Source organism: Plectropomus leopardus, chromosome 3 (genome assembly GCF_026936395.1).
Source record: "Plectropomus leopardus strain MGB_pleo_1.0 chromosome 3, ASM2693639v1, whole genome shotgun sequence".
Classification (NCBI taxonomy): Eukaryota; Metazoa; Chordata; class Actinopteri; order Perciformes; family Serranidae; genus Plectropomus; species Plectropomus leopardus.
The window spans coordinates 18,072,111-18,093,030 of record NC_142178.1 but is presented as its reverse complement, the minus strand read 5'-3'; the positions used below and the strand labels follow the sequence as shown (position 1 = coordinate 18,093,030).

The window sequence follows — 20,920 nt, the reverse complement described above, 5'->3', positions numbered from 1 at the left end:
GTGTGTAATGACGTTTTATTCTACGGCCGTTACCCTGTTTTTCCGGGTTGCGCTGCCAATTTATTACTGATGCGTAACTAATATGAGCTAAGTAAAGGGCTCATTTTAGATACATTTTATTTTTGTAATAGGCTTGAATAAGAGATGAGTCAGAGCAGTCAATAATTACAATAGATGAATCACTTGGATAATGTAAATTCCCTTTGAAATGAATCTAGGGTGTTGTAGGGAGGGGGGCTGTATAAAACCTGGACCACCCCTGAAGACCGTTGACTGTGCAATCCCACACTTTCACTTTAAAGTCTGACAGGATGGCTGGAAAATTTAGAGAGGATGTGAGGTGTCAAAACAGGCTGAACTTCCAACATTGTTGACTGTTGAAAACCCAAAGACTCCGACACAATGGACTCACTTGCCTACTGACCACCTTTGGGTTTTATGTTCAACAGTTTTTATTACTGATCTCACAAAAAGCTTGGAATAATGTTTTTCCATTTTATTCTTCTGGCTGTGTCCTTGATGAGTTTTATGCGTGACTTCCTTGTATCCACTTGTGGTGAGTGAAGAGTTTTCCAAAAAAGGAATTTACTGTCATCAGACTATTCCCTGAATATGTTATGATTATGATTGCTGTACTGGTTGTTTCATAGCAATTTACTTTACTGTTGAACTCTGCAAATCCTTATGTTACAAACTCCGAAGCACCCTTATATTTCAGAACGTAGTTAAATATGAAAGGGTTTTCTGGTGTTTTATTATGTTTTACATTTACTGCCCAGTGCCTTTATTTCTAAAGCATATTTGACTTTTGATAAGTACTTGTTCATTTTGTTCTTGTCCAACGCAGAACAGATGAGGTTGTTATGACTGTTATCATTATCAGTGTTGGGGGAGTTACTTTAAAAGCATAGCAGTTCAAGCTACAAATTACTGAACAGTGAAAGAGGTTTAACTACAGCAAAGATACCCTCAAAAGAAATCTAGTTTGGTTAACTAATGCTACTTTTAAAAAAAAAACAGTTTAAACTCCTACTAAACTTTAAAAAAAAAGGATCTTTTTTCAGCATTTCTAGAAGATCATGTTTTTTTTCTCAGCCAAAAGAGTCATGTTTTGTATAACAATAAAGATTTGGGCAAAATTGTACATAACCCTAGGTTTTTGGTTGATGTTTTTAGTCCCCAAAGTTCATTCTCACTGTCATTAAAAAGTCTTAAAAAGTTGTAATTCTAACTTGCCTTAACTGTAAGAACCCTGTTATAAATAGCAATAATCAATGTTTATGACTAATTGTATTTGAAAGGGGTTCCACTACAGTAGAGAAGCATTGATAAAAAAAAATCTCCTTTTATGGGTCAGAAATTAAGAGTTTTAATAGTTAACTAAAAAAAAAAATCTACTTGAATAATTATGTAAATTTTAATGTAGGTGAACTACTGGCGACGTACTGCAAAATGTCATTAAACTCCTACTAATAACATGTAGTTGTGGGAAATATTCACCCATGTTTTACTTAATTTAATATATCAATAAAATTAATTAGCAGAATTAATAAATAGATAATCAGTGTTAATCATATATTTTTTGTTACTCTTGATGAGCACTAAAAAATAATGGTATATGCCTTCATGGACTGTACTCAAGTCAGTGTGTGTGTCTGCATCTGCACTCAGAGATAGATATCATGCTCAGAAATTGAGAAACATTGGTGCCAGGAACAGGTTTACATAAACAGTGTGTTCTGAGCAGCAGAATGTGGCAGAAGTAGGGAGTATTTATCAGAGGTTGTGACGACAGATGGGCTGAGTATGTGAATAGCATAAAAGCAGATGTAGGTATTTTTGTTTGTAACCTTTGAAGACTCACAATAAACCTACTTCACACTTAACGCTGATGAAATATAGTGTCATTACTGGAAAAGTAAACAGTGTGTGTAAACATCGAATGCAACTACCCAGAGAGAGGATTTTTTATCCCAAATAGTACATTACTTTACAACCCTGATCATCATTATAAGTGTTATTATTTATTTGATAAAAAACAAGAAGATGTCTTGTACAAATACAAATGTACTCAGCATAACTACAGCATGTAATAGTATGTATGTAATAGTAGTACGAAAGGTTTATGGTAGATTTAGGTGCTTTGCTAATTTTAGATCAAGCTGTTTAAATTCATAACCTTTAATGTCTGTGTTACAGATCCAAACTGTGCAGATAAACCTGAGTTCACTCCATCCAGACTGGTAGTGAAATATGGTGACCCAATCCTCACCACCTGCTCTGTGTGTCAGCAGGCTTGCATAGGCAAAACATTTGACGTGGAAAGCCCTGTGGGATGGAAGTTGGTCAAAAATGAAACCGTGGTTTCATGGACTGTTGACAGCCTGACTGAATGGCGCCTGTCTCCCACGTGCTTTTATCGCAATGCTACTAATTATCAGTGTTGTACCAAACTGCCTATCACTGTCTACGGTAAGTAAACAAAGAAAATCATTTGTAATCAACAACATGGTTCATTTAGGTGGTTAAGATTCTCTTATGTTGTTACTAAATGTGTCTGTTTTTCTTCGCAGAGCCTCCTAATAATGTGTCCATCAGCTTTGTTAATCACAGTCGGCCGATGGTTGAGGGTCATCGGTACACTCTGCAGTGTAAAGTCGAGGATGTCGCTCCTGTTGAAAACCTCACTGTGACCCTCTACAAAGGACAGACAACACTGGGTAGCCTTAAGCCCAAAGAGAACGAAGAGTACAAACCAGTGACTGAGGACTTCCTTTTCGACATCACGCCCAGTAAGGAAGATGATGGAGTGCAGTACTGGTGTGAAGCAAAGCTGGAACTGGGACGTGAAGGACCACAGCCCCCTCCAGTGGTGATGTCACAAAAAATCCCTGCCACTGTGTACTGTGAGTGTGATACACACCTTGAATTTGCATTAAGTCAAGTGCAGAAATCTTGCTGTTGTTTGAAAAAAAAAAAAAAAAAAAACGCAGTAAAACATTAGTGTCAAACTGTTGATCTTTGGTCACCTTGTTTGCTGATACCAGGGGTCTTAAACACCAAGACCAAGGACCACTTAGCTGAAAGAGGGACCCGCTACTGCATAAAACTAAGAAGCACTTGAGATAATTCTCTGAATATTTTCATGTCTTATATCATTTGGGCTTCCTTGTAGCTGCGTAGTTAGGGGCAGTCATTGCATGGCCAGGTGTGTTAGCTTCACCTTCTGCACTTTTGTTGGTGGTTTCTGAGTTAGACAGTATGTCAAAGTCTGTTGCTGTAACAGTTACAAAATGATCTATTGTGGCTCACAAGCATGTGTGTATACTTTGAATAATAATACAACCAATTGGTCAAATAGTTTCAATAGTGAATAAATATAATTAGTCCACCTCACCGTTATTGGTAAGTGCTGCATAATGGTTAGTCAGTTCACATGATAACACAAGGATTTATGGGTAACAGTTTTATTTTGTTTTTTAAGTGAATAGCAGGCTTCCCACAGTCATGAAACTGCGAGGAAAGTTTTGAAATTATTAAAATGTATTGCTAAAAATGTGTAGGAACCCTGGACTAGAAACTTTAAGACTTTAAGAAACATTCTAATTTTTGAAGAAAAAAAAACCCCAACTTATTAGATAAATTTGTAACCCCCTGCAGAAACTCTGAGGACCGTCTGTTGAAGATCCAGGCCTTAAACGCTACAACACCCACATTAAAGGATAAGTCAAACATTTAGGGAAATATGCTCATTTGGTTTCTTTCCAAGAGTTAAAAGAGAAACCACATACCAACTCATGTCTAAAAGTAAATATGAGACTCATATTCATGTTCACAGCAAGCAGCTGGCATCTTAGATTAACATAAAGACTGGAATTGGAGAAACAGCTTGCTTGTCTCTTATTTCACAATAAGAAAGAAAGCAAGTAAGCACATTTCAACACCCGCCAAAGTATTTTTTAATGACTGTGGTGGAACGTTTAGCAGCAAAAGGCCCACAGTTAAAGAGTGTCCGCCTCAGTTTTACTACAATGCCTGCTGTGGAAGCCACGTCTCATTCTTCCAGCAGCTTTTTACACATTTCTGCAGGGCTGATTTTATCTTTCTTCAGCTGTTTTTCCCCAATAGGTCATTTCTTATCACTGTCCTTCAGACTGTCAACAATTGTTTCAGCAGCTGACACTAAGGAGGGCACTTTCTCTAAATTTGCCTCCTAGGGTGCAGCTGTCCTGCAACACTGATAACTGATGTATTACATTTCTGTCCTGCGTGTAATGTCACTGGTTCCTAGTTACATATTATAATGCTTAAGTAACACACAGACAAGGTCCGATGGCACTTAGGATGGTTTGAGCAAATGTTATGTGATATAGACTCTAAATTATCAAACACAATGCATCAGTATGATATTTCTAATTTGTGTGATGAAGATATTAAAAATTTCTTGTTTGTTTTTTGTTGTTGTTAATTGTTTGTTGCCTATTTCTCTCTTGCTTGCTCAATTATCACACAGATAAGCCTCAGATAAAAGAGCCACCCCATCCAGTTACAATCACCGTCACAGAGGGAGAACCTCTACAACTGAACTGCTCAGCTGTAGGAAACCCCAGCCCCTCCTACAACTGGACGCTCCCATCACGAAGCTCTTCAACCTCCAACAGCAGCGTTCTCTTTGTCAGCTCTGCCGCTTCTGCGGATGAAGGATCGTACACCTGTTCTGTCAGCAACAACATGGGGACTGACACTGTGGTGTTTATTGTGCGTGTACAAGGTGAGTTCAGACTTAAACTGTTAATTCTTGCTTGACCGAAAATTCTGCTATGACTCTTTTTGCAGTCAACTTAATGCTTATTTTACCATCATCATCATCTTCATCTTCATCATCACCATATGCAAATGCAATATTCTTCATATGTCATAGTCAGACTAAAAGCTAACTTTTGCTTGTTGTTTAAATTATTAAGTTATAATACTGTAGTTCTTTCAGAATTTAGATTTTATTTGCAATATATGGAACATATATTGAGCACCAAAGTTGACAAAAGGTAGTAAAAAATTATCACGACTCAAAAATATAATACACCAATAAACAATACTGTTAGTTAGATAATTTTATGGAGTAATGCAAAAAAATAATGAGATAAAACTGATTTCGACGATTTTTCTCTCACTGTCTCGTTTTACCTTTCGAATACTAACTTTTGAGATTTTATTTTTACATTTTTGTATGTGTGTCTTTTATGTATTTCCAATTTTCCCCACTTCCCCAGATTTCTAATTTTTAAGGATAATAAAATGAACGTTTCTGTGTATGTGAAAAACGGGGACTGATAAAAAAAAAGAAAGAGATGTGATTAGGAAACCTAGATGTGCTGATCAGATAAATGATTAACTATCTGTAAAGATGGAATAGTACATAAAGTTTTATTTTTAAAAAATGTTATTAGCCTAATTGATTTGGCGTAAGGCATTCAATGAAAAAAGGTCTTGTTTTTTTTTTTCAACCAGCTGAAAAAGTGTAAATATGTATGTGTCTTAGATATTCCATCAGTGGGATACTGACCAATCAGAAGCAAACAATCTAAAAAAAAAAAAAAAGAGGCTGATGTCAGTTTCTTATATTAAAATGTTAATTGACAGAATATCTAAACAACTGTCTATTTTCTGTAGTATTAACCTCAACCCAACTGCTGCCAACACCCACTCCCAGCAAAACGACCACAACTACAATCACAACTACAACCACAACAACGGCCAAGACAGCAACCACCCCAAACAGTGCCGCCACCAGCAGCAGCACGCTGCTTCACGGGTTCATGATGTCTCTCATGCTTTTATTCTCTACTTTGGTTTGAGCTCATTCAGAGAACGTAAAAAGGGGTTTGTTTCTAAAACAGTAGCCTGCAATAGCTTTGCCATAAAAGAATATAAATGAGCAATTAAAGGTATTTTATCCCATGTCCTCTATAGCTCATGAATACAATCATTTCTCTTAATGCATTGACAAGGCAGCCTGTTGTGTGAGAGCACAACTTATATTTAACCACTTGAAGACAAGTGATTAAATGCAGTGTTTGAATGATTACTGCTTTTCTGCATAAGCAGAATATATTATAGGTTCATAATTGATCAGTTAAAGTTGCTATGTTTTAATGACATGGAATAAAACCAGTAAGCTAGTCTGCATGTGGCTACCTGGGCACAGGTGGTGCTTTGAGCTAGATGCTAACATGCTCACAGTGACAATGTTAAGATGCTAATGTTTAGTTGTAGAGATGTTCACTGTGTTTATTGTCTTAGTTTAGTGTGTTAGAATAATAATTAACAATAGACACAAAGTAAAATTGAAGTTGATAGGACTGTCATTACTTTTGCAGGTATTTGGGCAGAAAGTTAAACCCAAACCATGATCTTTTTCTCCAAACCTAAACAAGAAGGGCTTTCTGGCAAATTTTAACTTGATGATAACTCTAGAAACGGACCCTTGTAATGTAGCAGGTAGATAAAAAGTAACGGGCTCACCAAAGTAATCAGTCCTACAATCAATTCTGGGGGAGACATTATGTATGTTTTTTTTTTTTTGGTTGTGTGTATTTTTTTTGCCAATCGATGTCTAGATATAAAAGAAAAGTCACAGTATGATTAGGATTCATCTGTCTGTACCAAATTTCATAGCAGTTCATACAAAAGTTGAGATTTTCTGTCCAAAGTGACCAAAGTGGTGAACCGAACAACAGATTAACATTTCTCAAGCAACACAGCTAACCTGGCAAAATAATGTTGTTAAAAAGTTGTAAATAAGTTTAATGCAGTAAATTTTATGCTTTGGCATCTCCCAGTAGTTTAATTGAAATACAAATGGCTTTTTTTTCTTTTTCTTTTTTGAATTTTTTTTTTTACTAATAAAGACCTATGCCTTAACAATAATTTGAAAGATGCTACAATCACATAAAACACATACTGGCTTTCATTACAGTTTCTTTCCCTTGGATCATTTTGTGCTCATGCACTTCAATAATTCATTGGAATAAAGCTTTTAATTTATATTAATCTTAATTCAAGATCACTCTATTGACATACACTATCTATATGATTCTGTTTGTGATACTTGTTGGAACAGATATTTCAGTCGGTAGTGAGAATGTTAAAAACACAATTTAGACATTTGTATTGGGAAAGAACATTTATGGATAAATAATTTAAAGTAAACTAGATAAACAAAAGGATATAGATCATTGCCATATTTGTTTTTTTTTCTAGTTTTTTACAGTATTTCAATACATTACAACAATATTTTTAATACATTATATTTGGGTGGATAACCAGAGGGACACTATGGAGTGAAAGAAAATGTAATAAATATAATTTATGTAGGAAAAATAAATAAACAAGTGTTTGCTATATACCAATGACTTTTATTCAAGTAAAATTCAACACAGATTCCTTTTTTATTGATTTATTTCTGCCAATTATTGTTAATGTTTAACAATTCTGAAGGGGGCACGACAGATAAAGTTAAAGAACCACTTATGTAAATCAACTGCTAATATGAATTATATGTGAATGAATCTCCGCTCTTGAGTCAAGATTTCCGGCAAAGCATAGGCCTAACTTGTGTGCAGTCACACAATTCTCCGAGCAAATTTCCTCCCATTGAAAGGTTGAACTATTCACAGGCTTGACAGAGAATGAACAGGATTTTGTGCTTGTTCCACAGTTTAATGCACATACTGTTTAATTCGTTTATCAGTAAACACATCGTTCATATCATAACTTCCTCCCCACAAACAGCAGAGAGCAGTCTGTCACAGTGTCTTCATTCAGACAACCACTGGGAGGCGTCGCACTTACCAGTTTTCTGATGTCTTCAGTAAGGAATAAAGGAGGTGTGCTATACTTGTAAATTACATTTTTAATTTTAAGGAGTCTTTCCCTCACTAAATCATTTTTTATTAAAAAGTAAAAACTTCTGACAAGTTCGATACTTAAATGACTTGATATCAAAGCCTGGAACAATATTAGCCTCATATTTGAATATCATATGACATTAACGTCTGTGTGAATTTAGTGTAAAATGCAAAATGGGCAGATTGCAAATAGCACAGACTTTACTCCTCTTACCTGTAACACAGTTCTCAGCTGTGTAAACTTGACTGACACAAAATAAAGTCAGTGATTAATAAGCTATGTAATGATTCATGGATTCAAAAGTTTTATTTCTTACATACACATGCATTACATGAAGTGAAATGCAGTGCAGATACTTTTAAAGAAAATAGTCCACACCCAAATCAAAAATGCATATTTCTGCTCTCAGCTGCAGTGCTGTTTAACACTTACATCAAAACAATCTAGACTGATAGAGGTATCAGCTGTAGAGATATTTGCCTTTGCTCCAATTATAATAGAACTGGACTGTACTCGATTTGTGGTGCCAGATACATTTACATGCAAGATACATTTAAAAAATCAACACCAACTTCTTTTTCCACAAAGTTTGCATTTCACACTTTTTTTGTTTGTTTGGTTTTTGCTTTGAGCACCAACAGCCAAGTGTCATCTTGTTCTATTATATTGGAGAGAAGGCAGGCATCTCTATCTCCAACACTCAGCAACTCACACCAAAACAAATCTAGCTTGATAAGCCCTACAGGTGAAAAGAAAAATATGTCTTTTTGATTTGAGACCGAATTGTCAATTTCATGCTTTACTATAGTGTTACATGAGAGAAAAATGAGAGAGAATAAATGTAAAAGAAAAATTCATTATGCTTATGCCTTTGTTTTTCCTCCATCTGAACCCATCCCTTTACCTGATCTGTTTCTTTTCTTGTTTGTTCCTGTTTTACTTTCCCAACCTGCTCAGTTATGGTGGCGCTCCTAGATTTGTTTGTACTTTCATAATGTTGGCAACATGAAAACATGTTCCTTTTATCCCACTTGCGTTTGAGTCCTCCTCCCTTAACTGCCAGTGTTGACCAGTCATGACTTGTAAAGGCAATTGTATGCAGTAGGTCACCACTCAGATCAACAGCTACACAAACAGTAGAAAGGTAAGAGAGAAAAATACTGTTAATCTCAAAACTCAAAGCATTCAAAAGGCTATAACCTTTAAAACTAGATGTGGAACTGACAATATTTTTTTGGAAAGTTAACAGCTAAATTGACCATTTTAAAGCATTTGATAGAAAAATAAACCGGAACAGTGACCTCAACCTGAGTTTTTCATGACTCTTTGGTTGATTACAAAATCTATAACAAATTATAAGTGATATAGGCTGCATAACACAAATATCACATTCCAGTTGTCCACATTTTAATAAATTTGATAGCAATGAAATAGAAACAGTACAGTGTTTGGCACAATGACTTTTGCTTCGGTACGGTAACGCCACTTGCCCAAACCACATGTAGAACTGCAGTACACTGTAATACTAGTAGTAATAACAATACAATTACATTTGGTAATGGTCATTTTGGAGCACAGTGCTGTTTTTTCATTTTCTATTTTATTTTCTCCTTTATTATGTGTGGAATTTAAGGTGAAAGATGGTACATATGCTGCTGTCATTATTAATCACTGACAAACACACCCGTGGACATGAAATGGGCATATCTAGTTTAGATCAGTGTTGTAAAGAATTGTGTTGAACACTCTCAGTCAAGGTCCAGAGGGACCAAAACTTGAGTATAATCAATAAATTGTGATGCTGAGCAAAAACAGTGCGTGGGCAGGCAGACATACTAAAAGCAGTAGTGAGGATTCGCCAGCTAAAATGTGCTCAGGTAAGGTCAATATGGTCACAGTGCAAATCATATTAAAAATCATGTAACCTGAGTAATTCATGTAAACTGTCATTCATTGATTATTTCTTTAAAAAAGCCATGAGAAGATGTACATTGCCACATTAGCTGGAGATTAAAATGCTATCAGGAAAACGAGTTTTCAGCTGGCTTTATAAAAACAAGCTAACTGAGCTGATAGTACAAAAGTATTTGTATACTCCCATTAAATTTCAACATACTGATTCTGTGTATAGCTTTGAAATGCAGCACTAATGACTAAAGTATATGACATCAATGAATGATGTTGCTTTCCTGTCAAGTTCAGACAATGAAGTTTAGTAACACTTCTAATGAACTCCCCTTTTGGGATATCTAAGGTCAACTTCCTCTCAGTAAACCTCAGCTGATATACTTCTGTGTTTCACTTCATCTTTGCAGAATGGAACATTTGCTTTAAATAAGCTCAGGGTTTTTTATGATAAAGAGTGGACGTCATAAGGGAATGAGGTGGTGTAGATACATCTCAAGTGGATTTATTCATTTTTGGTGTGTTTTATATCAAATGACATCTATAAACACGGTTATGTCGCTGTGAGGACTAAAGTTAAGGTCAATTATATCAAATTCAACACTGCCATTACACAGAGAAGTATAATTCACAAGAATTGTGACGATAATGGAGTCAGACATACATAGGGCAGGTCCAGGTTTAGCCCGTCTCCGTCTGTTATGCGTCATACTGTTATAGCTCCCTGTCTCAGACTATGTCATCACTGTTCACTGGAACTTGCCCAAAACATCAGCCAGTTAGCTTTTCAAAGACATGCTGAGACAAGCTAAATTAAGTCAGTTAGCAATGAAATAACAAAAACTGAGGTTGGCAATGGAGTTTTGTGTAGCAACTGCCTGTTGTACGGTAGTCCTACTTTATTAAGACCACAGCTTATTTACAGTATGAATTTGTGTGTTTTCTAATTTTAGAAATGAATCCAAACAAATGAAAGGCATTTTTCACACCCAGATAATTATTAATGGCTTATAACTGACCTATAAAGCACAACTATTCAATAATCTTTTGTAAACAGGATTTCCACAGTATGAAAATTCAATTCAATTTTCAGGCATCATGGAATTAGTAAAAATCAGATAAAGTTTTTGTCTCTTTTTGAGTGAGTAATGACATTTCTACAGTAATCTTCTGTGGATAACCTCCATGTAATGTTACATATCAGCAAATGTATTTTCTGAAGCTGTCTATGCATGTAGCTCATTTCTTCATCTTCTCCCCACGCTCTGTCTCTCCTTCCATGTGAGCCTGCTAGCTGAAGTTATGTCTGAATAGAGAGTGAATCTAATATATCTGAAAAACACTAGGCAAGTATAGCAAAAAATAAACTAAAATCAAATCAAATCAAAACTAAAAATAAAAATAGTGTGGGATCTTTAACGTCATGGAGAAGTTTTTTGAAATTTTGTCGATGAAAATGTGGGGGTTCAGTTCGCTGCCATGCAGTATAATACAGTTCTGCAGTGGTTTTCTATTCCAGTAACTAAGCACACTTACTCAAGTACTGTACTTAAGTACAACTTTGAGATAACTCCACTTTATTTGATGTTTTTTTTTGATACTTTATAGTTTTACTCAACTACATTTTGGATGCCAGTATTGTACTTAGTCACTTTGCAGATTCTGATTATTTATTTTAAAAAAAACTAGAATCAACAGACAAATTATGATGTACTATATGGATAACGATAAAATGTTATTGATTCCCTGGGTGAAATTTAAAAGTGAACCAGTAGTATATATACTAAAAAAATTGCCCCACCTTTACCAGCTGCAAAATTACAGTCATGCTCATATTAATTCATCTACAGTACCCTGAGACGACTGAGGCCCAGGAGGTAGAGCTGGCTGTCCACTAATCGGTCAGTTGGTAGTTTGATCCCCTGCTCCTCCAGTGTGCATGTTGAAGTATTCCTGGGCAAGATACTGAACCCCAAACTGCTGAAATTTCTTGATGTGTATGTGCACGTGAATGGTTCAAAAAGTAGTAGCTGGTGGCATCTTGAATGGTAGCCTCGGCCACCAGTATTTGAAAATACAAGTCCAGTTACCATTTACTGTACCAATAGTTAAAATCCAGTGGCCTATGAAATATTCTGAAATGGGCTTTTCAGAATGAGGACTACTTTTACTTTTTGTTCTTTGAGTATATTTGAGTATAATTAATGCTTATATATTTTTACTTTCTTCCTGAAGTAAAAGTTTGAATGCGGGACTTTTACTTTTAACAAAGTATTTCTCTGCTGTTGTATTGCTTCTTCTACTTGAGTAAAATATCTTTCACCACTGCAGCTGTATTTCTGCTGCTCTTTACCTCACACCTCAACAAGTGCCATTAAAATATCTGGCCCTCTGATATGAACTCCTGCCTCCCTCCTGCTAAAAAATGTACAAGCGGAAGTGGGTGGGAGCATTAGAGAGGTTTGCAGAAATGAAAAATAACTGGAGACAAAGGAATAAAAAACAAAACATTGAAATTCAATAGAAATCTGGAAGGGAGGGCGGGGTGAGGAAATAGAAACGTGTGATAGTAAAGGTGATCAGTAATTCTGCATGCTGTGCATTTGAAGGGAGATTCTTCAGCATGACTTTCCCCTTCTAAAGAGAGAAAGGGTTTACAGGAAGGAGATTAGGGAGGACTGATTCATGAGCACATTCCTCACACACACACACACACACACACACACACACGGTAATCGTGCAGCTCTGTTGTTTATGTGAAGCCTACCTGTTTATGTTTTTGTGTATATGTTGGGTATCTTAACTTCATGGCTGGCTGTTGTGCGGCTGAATCATTTAGTGTTGACTCACGGTCACAGAGCATCAGTCATCCTCTATTAACATAGTAACGGAATTTACCAAAACTGCCTCAGAAATCCTTCCCGAAACTTTCGATTTCGGTATCAGTCTGATGAAGTCACTGGAAACCGTCAGCAGCCCACGTGAAACGGGCTGTCTCTGCCACCGCTCTCACTCTCTCCCAGGGAAAACAGGAGGGTGGACACGGGCTTATCTGCGCTGTACTTTTAATTTCGGTCGTATTTTCTCTGCCCATCTTTCGACTCAACCGTTTTTATTACCGGAAAACTCGGTTTGCTGTCAAGACCCACCGGAGACCATGTCTATCTCTTACATAGTGTTGGTTGTGTCTTTGATGAACTTTCTGCGGGACTTCCATGTGTCCGGTTGTGGTGAGTTTTCCGCATGTTTTTCTGTCTGTGATTTTATGGGCGGGTTTATGCTCCTTCCCTGAGTTGAGGACTTTTATCGTTAGTGGGATTTATGCGCCATCAGATACAGCTTCGTTAAATAAAGACAGTTATTGCTCCAGTAATAACCCCCAGATTCGCTCAAACTTATTTTTTCCTCTTTCATTATTGTTTAGAGTATTATCGTAATATAGTTGTAATAGAAAAGGCGTATGTCTTATAGCCTCTGTTGTATAGTGGATAGTGATACACACACGCTGTGATAGTGGTCAGCCAATAGAAACTATTGACAGGGGGGCCATATTTTCTAAATCTGGTCCCATCACACCCACTGCAGCACCACCAGTGGAGCAAAGACCTTTGTATGGGCCCCTCTGCCTTGGGGCGGGGTGCAAGAAAACCACCTAATACTCTTAATGTCTTAAGTGTTACATTTAGAGCATGTTATACATCTCTGCTTTATTTGTACAAAGAAAATATGTTGCCAAGTAAAATAATTTAGAAACTTTAGACTTTCAAACACAATGAGAACCCCTATCTCACTCCAATGACATGTTCAGGTAAAATGGGACAATCATGTTTGTTGTGTGCATAATTATGGCCATGCCGATAAAGTAAATATGAATTTCGAGAAGCCAAACTTGATTTACTCACAGTGTAGATTTTTACCATTTAGTCTCATACACTTTAACCATATTGATTTATTTAGTGACTGGCTAGAAATGTAGATGTGCAAATATATATGATAAAAATTACGAAATTGTAAGTGTATGAGCCGAAATAAATGTTATGTGTACAGACCAGTAACTAAGGAGAGACAGTGAGACAGAGTTTTTGTATTTAGATTAAAAAAAAGAGAAAAGAATATATTGAATTGGCACATGAAAGCACTGTTATAAGAAACTTGGCACTTATTAACTTTTGGTTTGGCATTGTGTTATAAATGACAGTTTTAGATACTTAAAACTGTACCTGGTGGCATTGGGCTAATTAAAATCACAACTTTTGAAGGTCCAATATTATTTCATATATTATGCTCATATTCAGGTTCATATTTATATTATGGGTTCCTATCAAAACTTCTTTACATGGTTTAATGTTCCAAAAAACACATTATTTTACTCATGCTGTTTGCCTGAATATACCTGTATTCACCTTCTGTCTTTCATGGTATTAATATAGCACCGATACCTCCTTTATATTAAAAAAACAAAAGACATGGAAATCTGACTTTTTTGTCATTGTGTTACAGATCCAAACTGTGCAGATAAACCTGAGTTCACTCCATCCAGACTGGTAGTGAAATATCGTGACCCAATCCTCGCCACCTGCTCTGTGAGTCAGCAGGCTTCCATAGGCAGCAAATTTGACGTGGAAAGCCCTGTGGGAAAGTTGGTCAGAAATGGAACCACAATTTCATGGACTGTTGACAGCCTGACTGAATGGCGCCTATTACCCACGTGCTTTTATAGCAATGCTACTAATTATCAGTGTTGTACCAAACTGCCTATCACTGTCTACCGTAAGTAAATGTTCTCTTTGGTTCATCATTTATAATCAGATCGACTGCTAATTAAAGCAACTGAGTCACAAACAATTGTTGACAACCTGCTTAGTTGTGTGTGCCTCTCCAAGCTTGTCCTAATCGTCTTCCGTGTCTCCACAGAGCCTCCTAATAATGTGTCCATCAGCTTTGTTAATCACAGTGGGCCGATGGTTGAGGGTCATCGGTACACTCTGCAGTGTAAAGTCGAGGATGTCGCTCCTGTTGAAAACCTCATTGTGACCCTCTACAAAGGACAGACAACACTGGGTAGCCTTAAGCCCAAAGACAACGAAGAGTACAAACCAGTGACTGAGGACTTCCTTTTCAACATAACGTCCAGTAAGGAAGATGATGGAGTGCAGTACTGGTGTGAAGCAAAGCTGGAACTGGGACCTGAGGGACCACAGTCCCCTCCAGTGGTGATGTCAAAAAAAATCCCTGCCACTGTGTACTGTGAGTGTGATATACTCCTTGAATTTGCATTGAGTCAAGCTGAGTCAAGTTTTGCAGTGATGGAAGAAGTAATTTCATCTTTTACTTAAAGCTAATGAATATTTTTGTATCTGTAATATATCACATGACTACTTGTCGCTGAGAGGGGTCATGCATGGTGTCATCGCTTTCTTTGGCCCGCTTTCATTAAAAAATCTTAAAAATCTCACTGTTCACTACCTGCTCAGCACCAAAGAACAAACAAAGTTTCCAACTTGGTGGTGAACGTTGTTTGGGTTGATCCTTTATTTATTTTTGAGAAGTGGATTGGTGCTCAAAATGTGCCAATGTTTTATAATCATTTCAAAATCTTTACCCAGGGCTGAATATTTTAAAGAGCACCTAAGATTATTGTTTTGTGGAGGTTTTTCTTTTTTGACCAGGAACTCTTCATGTGTCACTGTGCTGAATCTGTCTTGTGTGGCTTTTGCCCAATTTTCTTGGTAACCCATTTCCTTAAAATCTATGTATTAATTTATATGCTTGTGACCATGTTAGCATAATGATGTTTACATTTAACTCAAAGCACCGCTGTGCCTACATACAGCCTCAGTGAGTGTAACTTATCTGAACACAGTGAGAGTAATAACAATGTTTTTTAAAATTTCCCAGCTCATTAGTATTTTTACTATACATTTAAGTTTAAGGCATAAATCTGCAACAAACTTTATTATTATCATAACTTCAGTTGTTCCTGCACGTTAAGATAGTGGATTAAAAGATGAAATAGTTTCACTGATGTTTTAAAGTAGAAGTGCATATTAGCAGAAACTGAAAGTGAAACAGTCAGCCTTTTAGGGACAATACTGTGGTGAAAATAGTTAGGTGCTTTCCACCTCTTCTCTTTTACAATGTGTTGTATGTTCACATGAATGAATAATCTGTTTAAATTTCAAAAATTTCCCATGTTACTGTAATAATGTGTTGTATTTCTTCCTCAATCAACATACAGATTCACCTAAGATACAATCAGCACAACAAAGTACGATATTTGTCACAGAAGGAAACCCTCTACAACTGAACTGCTCAGCTGTAGGAAACCCCAGCCCGTCCTACACCTGGGAACTCCCATCAGATCACCCTTCCCCCTTCAATGGCAGCATTCTCACTATCAACTCCGTAACTTTTGGGGATGAAGGGGTGTACACCTGCTCTGTCCATAACAACAGAGGGAATGATATACGGAAGTTTGTCGTAGATGTCCAAGGTGAGTTTTTAAGAATTGTCCAGTCTTCATGGTTGTGACTTTTTTTAGGAATGTGAGTGCAACCACAACCTTGCTTTCAGTGTTGTTTTCTCACAGCATTTGAGAATTGATTCTAACACACTTGACTTTAGCAAGGAATTTTATGTGGCTGTTTTTGTATTTGGTCTGACGTCTCATATTCTCTGCTCTTTTTTTTTTTTTTACCTCTCACCCCACTCCCTGCAGTTGACATTGGAAAAATTCTAATGCTGACATTTGCAGTTGCTGTTTCTGTTCTGTTCATCTTGGGTCTACTTGGATACTTCTATTTTTACAAGCCTAGTCGAATGGGACAGTACAACCTGAAGGATGTTTTCCGTCTGCACACACGACACTCCACGGTGCCAACTGCAGAGTAAGTCTGCCGGAGGACATACAATGTGTACGGACCCCTGTTACATCTCTCTGCCTCATTTCCTGTTGTCTCCCTGCTGACACTAAAATTACATAAAACACCACAAATTATACTTTTTTTTTTTTTTTTAAAAAAGGGAGTTAAAGTCACGTTTTAATTTGTGTGTGTTTAATACTGAAAGGAGCAAGTCACTTTCGCTCTTTCACCTAACTGCTCTGGTAGAAACTTCATTTACAGTAAATTGCTGTTAAATACTGGTTTTGTACAAAAACTAAGATCATGTCATAATAGCTTACAGAAACTATTTTAGTTGCATTTTTTTTGTATTTGATATAAACATTATTTGACTTACACAGTGCTGCACTATATCAGGATACATGTGTACAGCTCTTGAAAGTTTTTTCATAGTTTGTAGTATTGGTAAAGGGTGTAAGCCACCCTGTGGACTACTTTAGTTTTGTAATTGTGCTTTTCTGTTACATTTCATGCAACAAATTTGTAACTTACCAGATATACACAAAGAATAATTGCCATGCAAATTCATTTTGTTGCTATTGTTGTCAGTTCAGTGTCTCACTGTGCTCTGCTTGCATTTCTTAAACTTTTACTGAATTGTTTTTTTAAATCATCTTGACAAAGGACTGCAGCTGAAAACTGGCTGCCTTGTAAACTCTGGCACATTTACAGAAATGTTAATTAACGTGTGCAGTCCTAAAATACACAAATATTCAAATATAAAATGTCACAGTCACTGTAAATATGTTGTCAATTGTAGTGCAGCGGCAATCTTCTGCAGAATTATAGTCTAGTGGTTATGGGTGTTAAGGGTTATCAGACAAAATTGTATTTTCCATACTGATTGTTTAATATTTGGATATGAATTTATATTAAATGTATACAGACAATATTGTAAAATGATTTATGCAAGGCCAAAAAGTGAGAGTAGTTCATAAGCAAGAAAGTCTTTCTTACTTACAAAAGTAAAATAGTAATTTAGAGCAATCAAATTTAAAAAAAAGAAACAATTTTATATTTTGTCATTTGCCAAGGGAAATGAGAAACTAAATACATGTTAATAAGTCAGTATAATGAGGTGCTTATTTTGGGTGCTGGGTTGAAACATCCAGTATAGCTGTTGATAATAGTGTTTTACTGTTTGCCTCTTTTGTATTTTAGTCTGTCTTACTGCAGATGACTTTATAGCTTCATTTAGAGATGTGCTGTGTATATATAAAACTTAGTATTATGTGAAAATGCTTACAACGAACTTCACAGCAGAGTGTTAAACCACTGAAAGTTTGAGCCTGACTTTGTTCTGACGCACAGCTACTTACTGTTTTATTCTGTGTGCATGTATTTGTCATGTACATCTGCGTATAAACTGTATGTCTGTGTGTGTATGTCTGTGTGTGTATGTCTGTGTGTGTGTGTGTGTGTGTGTTTGTGTGTGTGTGTGTGTGTGTTCTATTGATATGGTAACTTAGTGACACTGAAAATAAAATTTTTAAGCAAAACTATAAAAATGAACTGCTCATTCGAACTTTAATGAAGAAAATGCTTTGACCACCGTTATTTTAAAAATGTGAATAAATTATCACTTTGTATATAAAATGTGATGCATCTATGTCTCTTTCATAGATATTTTTGCTGCATTTTAAAGTAGTTGCAAATAAATGGAACAAGGTAGTGTCAATTAAATGGAGACTGTTAAAACACCACAATGTACAAGTATGTTAAAATACTACATTATCAGAGAGAGAGGAGACTGGAGCGCTGCTGGTGTCCCTCAAACCACCGGTGCTCATGGAAGGGAAAAATGTCCAAAATAAGAGGAAAGGTTTTGGCCAAAACAAAAAAAAAAAAAATGGCACAAAAAATCCAAGTCCAGGCACTCAAGGGGGTTTGAAAAATGTAAAAGGCCTTTAATTTAATGGGCTACATTCATTAAAATTACACTTAACGCCAGACGGCTTGGCGCCGAGTGAATACAAGACAGGAAGTACAAACATGAGATCCTCCCATATGCAACATTTTTTCTCTCTAGCCTCTAGAGGCACCAAACAGCAAACACATAGAAAGAAATATGAAAAAAATAAATATAAGAACAAGATCCCTGAAACAACACAAACCCTGTTAGGGGTGGTGTAGGCAAAGGAGGATAAAATCCACACTAGGAATTCAACATTAAAGTACAGCATTTAGCATTAGTGAAGACATTATGGCAGAGATAATGAAAAGTTGCAAAAGTAGTAAAACTGAGGAAACCACTTCGTAGCACATTTAGAAAAAATGTTGAGAATATCTAATCCTTAAAGGAAAAAGCACATCTATACAATAGGACTGAGGCAATGACTACAAGAAAGATGTGAGATCAAAGTCTTCATTGAGGCCAGGGTAACTGGTGCCTTTAAGGGCATAAATCCAGTATGCCTCCCTTTGTTTAAGGCGTTTGATTTTGTCCCCACCCCTGGCATCAAAGCTGATGGCCTCAATACCTGACACTCTTAGGGTTGCATCACTTCCATGTTTGGCCTCCTTGTAGTGTTTAGCCATTGGATAATTCATGTTTCCACTGCGAATAGCATACCTGTGTTCAGCCACTCTGTCCCTCAGCCTCCTTTTGGTGAGGCCTACATAGAAGCAGCCACAAGTACACTCAAGTCGGTACACAACATGGGCGGTATTACAGTTTATGAAACTAGTGATCGGATAGGTTTTGTTACTGAACACATCTCTAAAGGTGTCTGTTTTCATCATGTTTTCACAGTAGTTGCAATTACCACAGCAGAAATTTCCTTTGGGTCGACGAAGCCATGTGTCCAGTTTAGGAGCAGGGAGATAGCTCCTAACCAGTTTATCCTTAATTGTTGGGGCCCTTCTAAAACTGAGCCCCGGGGGTTCAGTGAATATCTCCTGTAAAGAATGATCACTCTCAATGATGTCCCAATTTCTCTTTATGATGTGCTTGATCTGAAGAGCCTCTCTGCTATAGTGTGTAACAAAGTAAGGTTTGTGAGTTTGCTCTTGTTTTGATTTAGGACTGAGCAGTTCCCTCCTTTCAAGTGACAGAGCTCTACTATGAGCCCGAGTGAGAGTCTGGGGTTTGTACCCTCTCTGTTTAAAACATTGCTGCATATCCATGGATTGAATGTGGAAATCCTGATCAGAATCACATATGCGTCTAGTCTCTGAAACTGTCCATAAGGGATATTCTCAATAAGCCATGGAGGATGAAAGCTGTCTGCATGTAATAAGGTATTACGGTCAGTTGCTTTTCTGAAGATGGAGGTATGTAAATATCCCTGGTCATCCTTTGAGATACGTAAGTCCAGAAAATTAATAACTTGTTGATCATATTCCAAACTCAACTTAAGATTTTCATTTAGACTGTTCAAATAGACATGAAAGTCCAAAAGCTCTTTTTCTGATCCTGAAAAAAACAAAATGATATCATCAATGTATCTGCCCCACCAAACAATTTTTCTTTTAAATGGGTTGTTATCTGAAAAAATATGTTGTTCCTCCCATAGCCCTAAAAACAGATTTGCATCATTAGGGGCAAAACATGCACCCATAAATAGATTTTTTGGAATCCCATCCCAGGCAGTACAATCAACCTCACAGAAGAGGAAGAGGAAAACGCGGAGGGGCAGGAGAGGACGGACGTCCTTTTCCGTGCCCGTCCACGAGGAGCCATTCAAAACATCGGCAGTGATTAACATCTCAGACCTCCCCCTTTCAGATGACTGCATCTCTGTACTCTCCAGGGGGCTTTCATTCTCTCCCACCTATTCAGCCAAAGACTTTGACACTAAGGTGGACCTGTTTCGGTTTTACAGAAGTCTGCATCTAAAGGTCTGGTATCATCAAAACACCCACAATACAGTTGCTCGCTCTGCCTCCACAAGCCATAACTCCCATTTTCGGCTTAAGTCCACCTTTCTACCCCCTAATACAAATTCCGCACTCACTACTTTTACCAAAAAGGTGTCTTATGAGGTAGAAAAGTTGTTTGATAAACAAAAAAAGATCAGACAATATAATTTAACAAAAAAAGAATCTGCAGCACTCAAATGGCTATCGGACAGAGATGATATCATCATAAAAAGTGCTGATAAAGGGGGTGCAGTTTGTGTATGGGGCAAAGAGAAATATATATCACAGGCTTTGCGCCAATTAGAAAATTCCCAGTACTACTCTATGCCCCTATCAAATCCTTC

At 36.8% G+C, this 20,920-nt stretch overlaps 1 protein-coding gene across 2 annotated transcripts; it reads left to right on the top strand.

Annotated features, from left to right (window-relative positions):
• Positions 1–311: 311 nt before the first annotated feature.
• On the top strand, positions 312–18,311 carry LOC121941641 (vascular cell adhesion protein 1-like). 2 transcript variants are annotated; one of them, XM_088075806.1, is made up of 8 exons: positions 312–556; positions 2,200–2,472; positions 2,574–2,906; positions 4,514–4,771; positions 14,314–14,583; positions 14,728–15,060; positions 16,052–16,306; positions 16,532–18,311. In XM_088075806.1, exons 1-8 carry the CDS (start codon positions 484–486, stop codon positions 16,702–16,704), a joined length of 1,968 nt encoding a protein of 655 aa, XP_087931932.1. In that variant the 5' UTR covers positions 312–483; the 3' UTR covers positions 16,705–18,311. The 2 variants fall into 2 exon arrangements, with proteins under 2 accessions (XP_087931932.1, XP_087931931.1); XM_088075805.1 differs by lacking the exons at positions 312–556; positions 2,200–2,472; positions 2,574–2,906; positions 4,514–4,771 and adding an exon at positions 12,528–13,043.
• The last annotated feature ends 2,609 nt before the right edge of the window (positions 18,312–20,920 follow it).

Coding starts and splice junctions, on each gene's coding strand:
- LOC121941641 (XM_088075806.1), top strand. CDS start 484: ATGTTTTTCCATTTTATTCTTCTGGCTGTGTCCTTGATGAGTTTTATG. Junction 2,473..2,573: donor ACTGCCTATCACTGTCTACG/GTAAGTAAACAA, acceptor TTTTCTTCGCAG/AGCCTCCTAATAATGTGTCC. Junction 15,061..16,051: donor AATCCCTGCCACTGTGTACT/GTGAGTGTGATA, acceptor ATCAACATACAG/ATTCACCTAAGATACAATCA.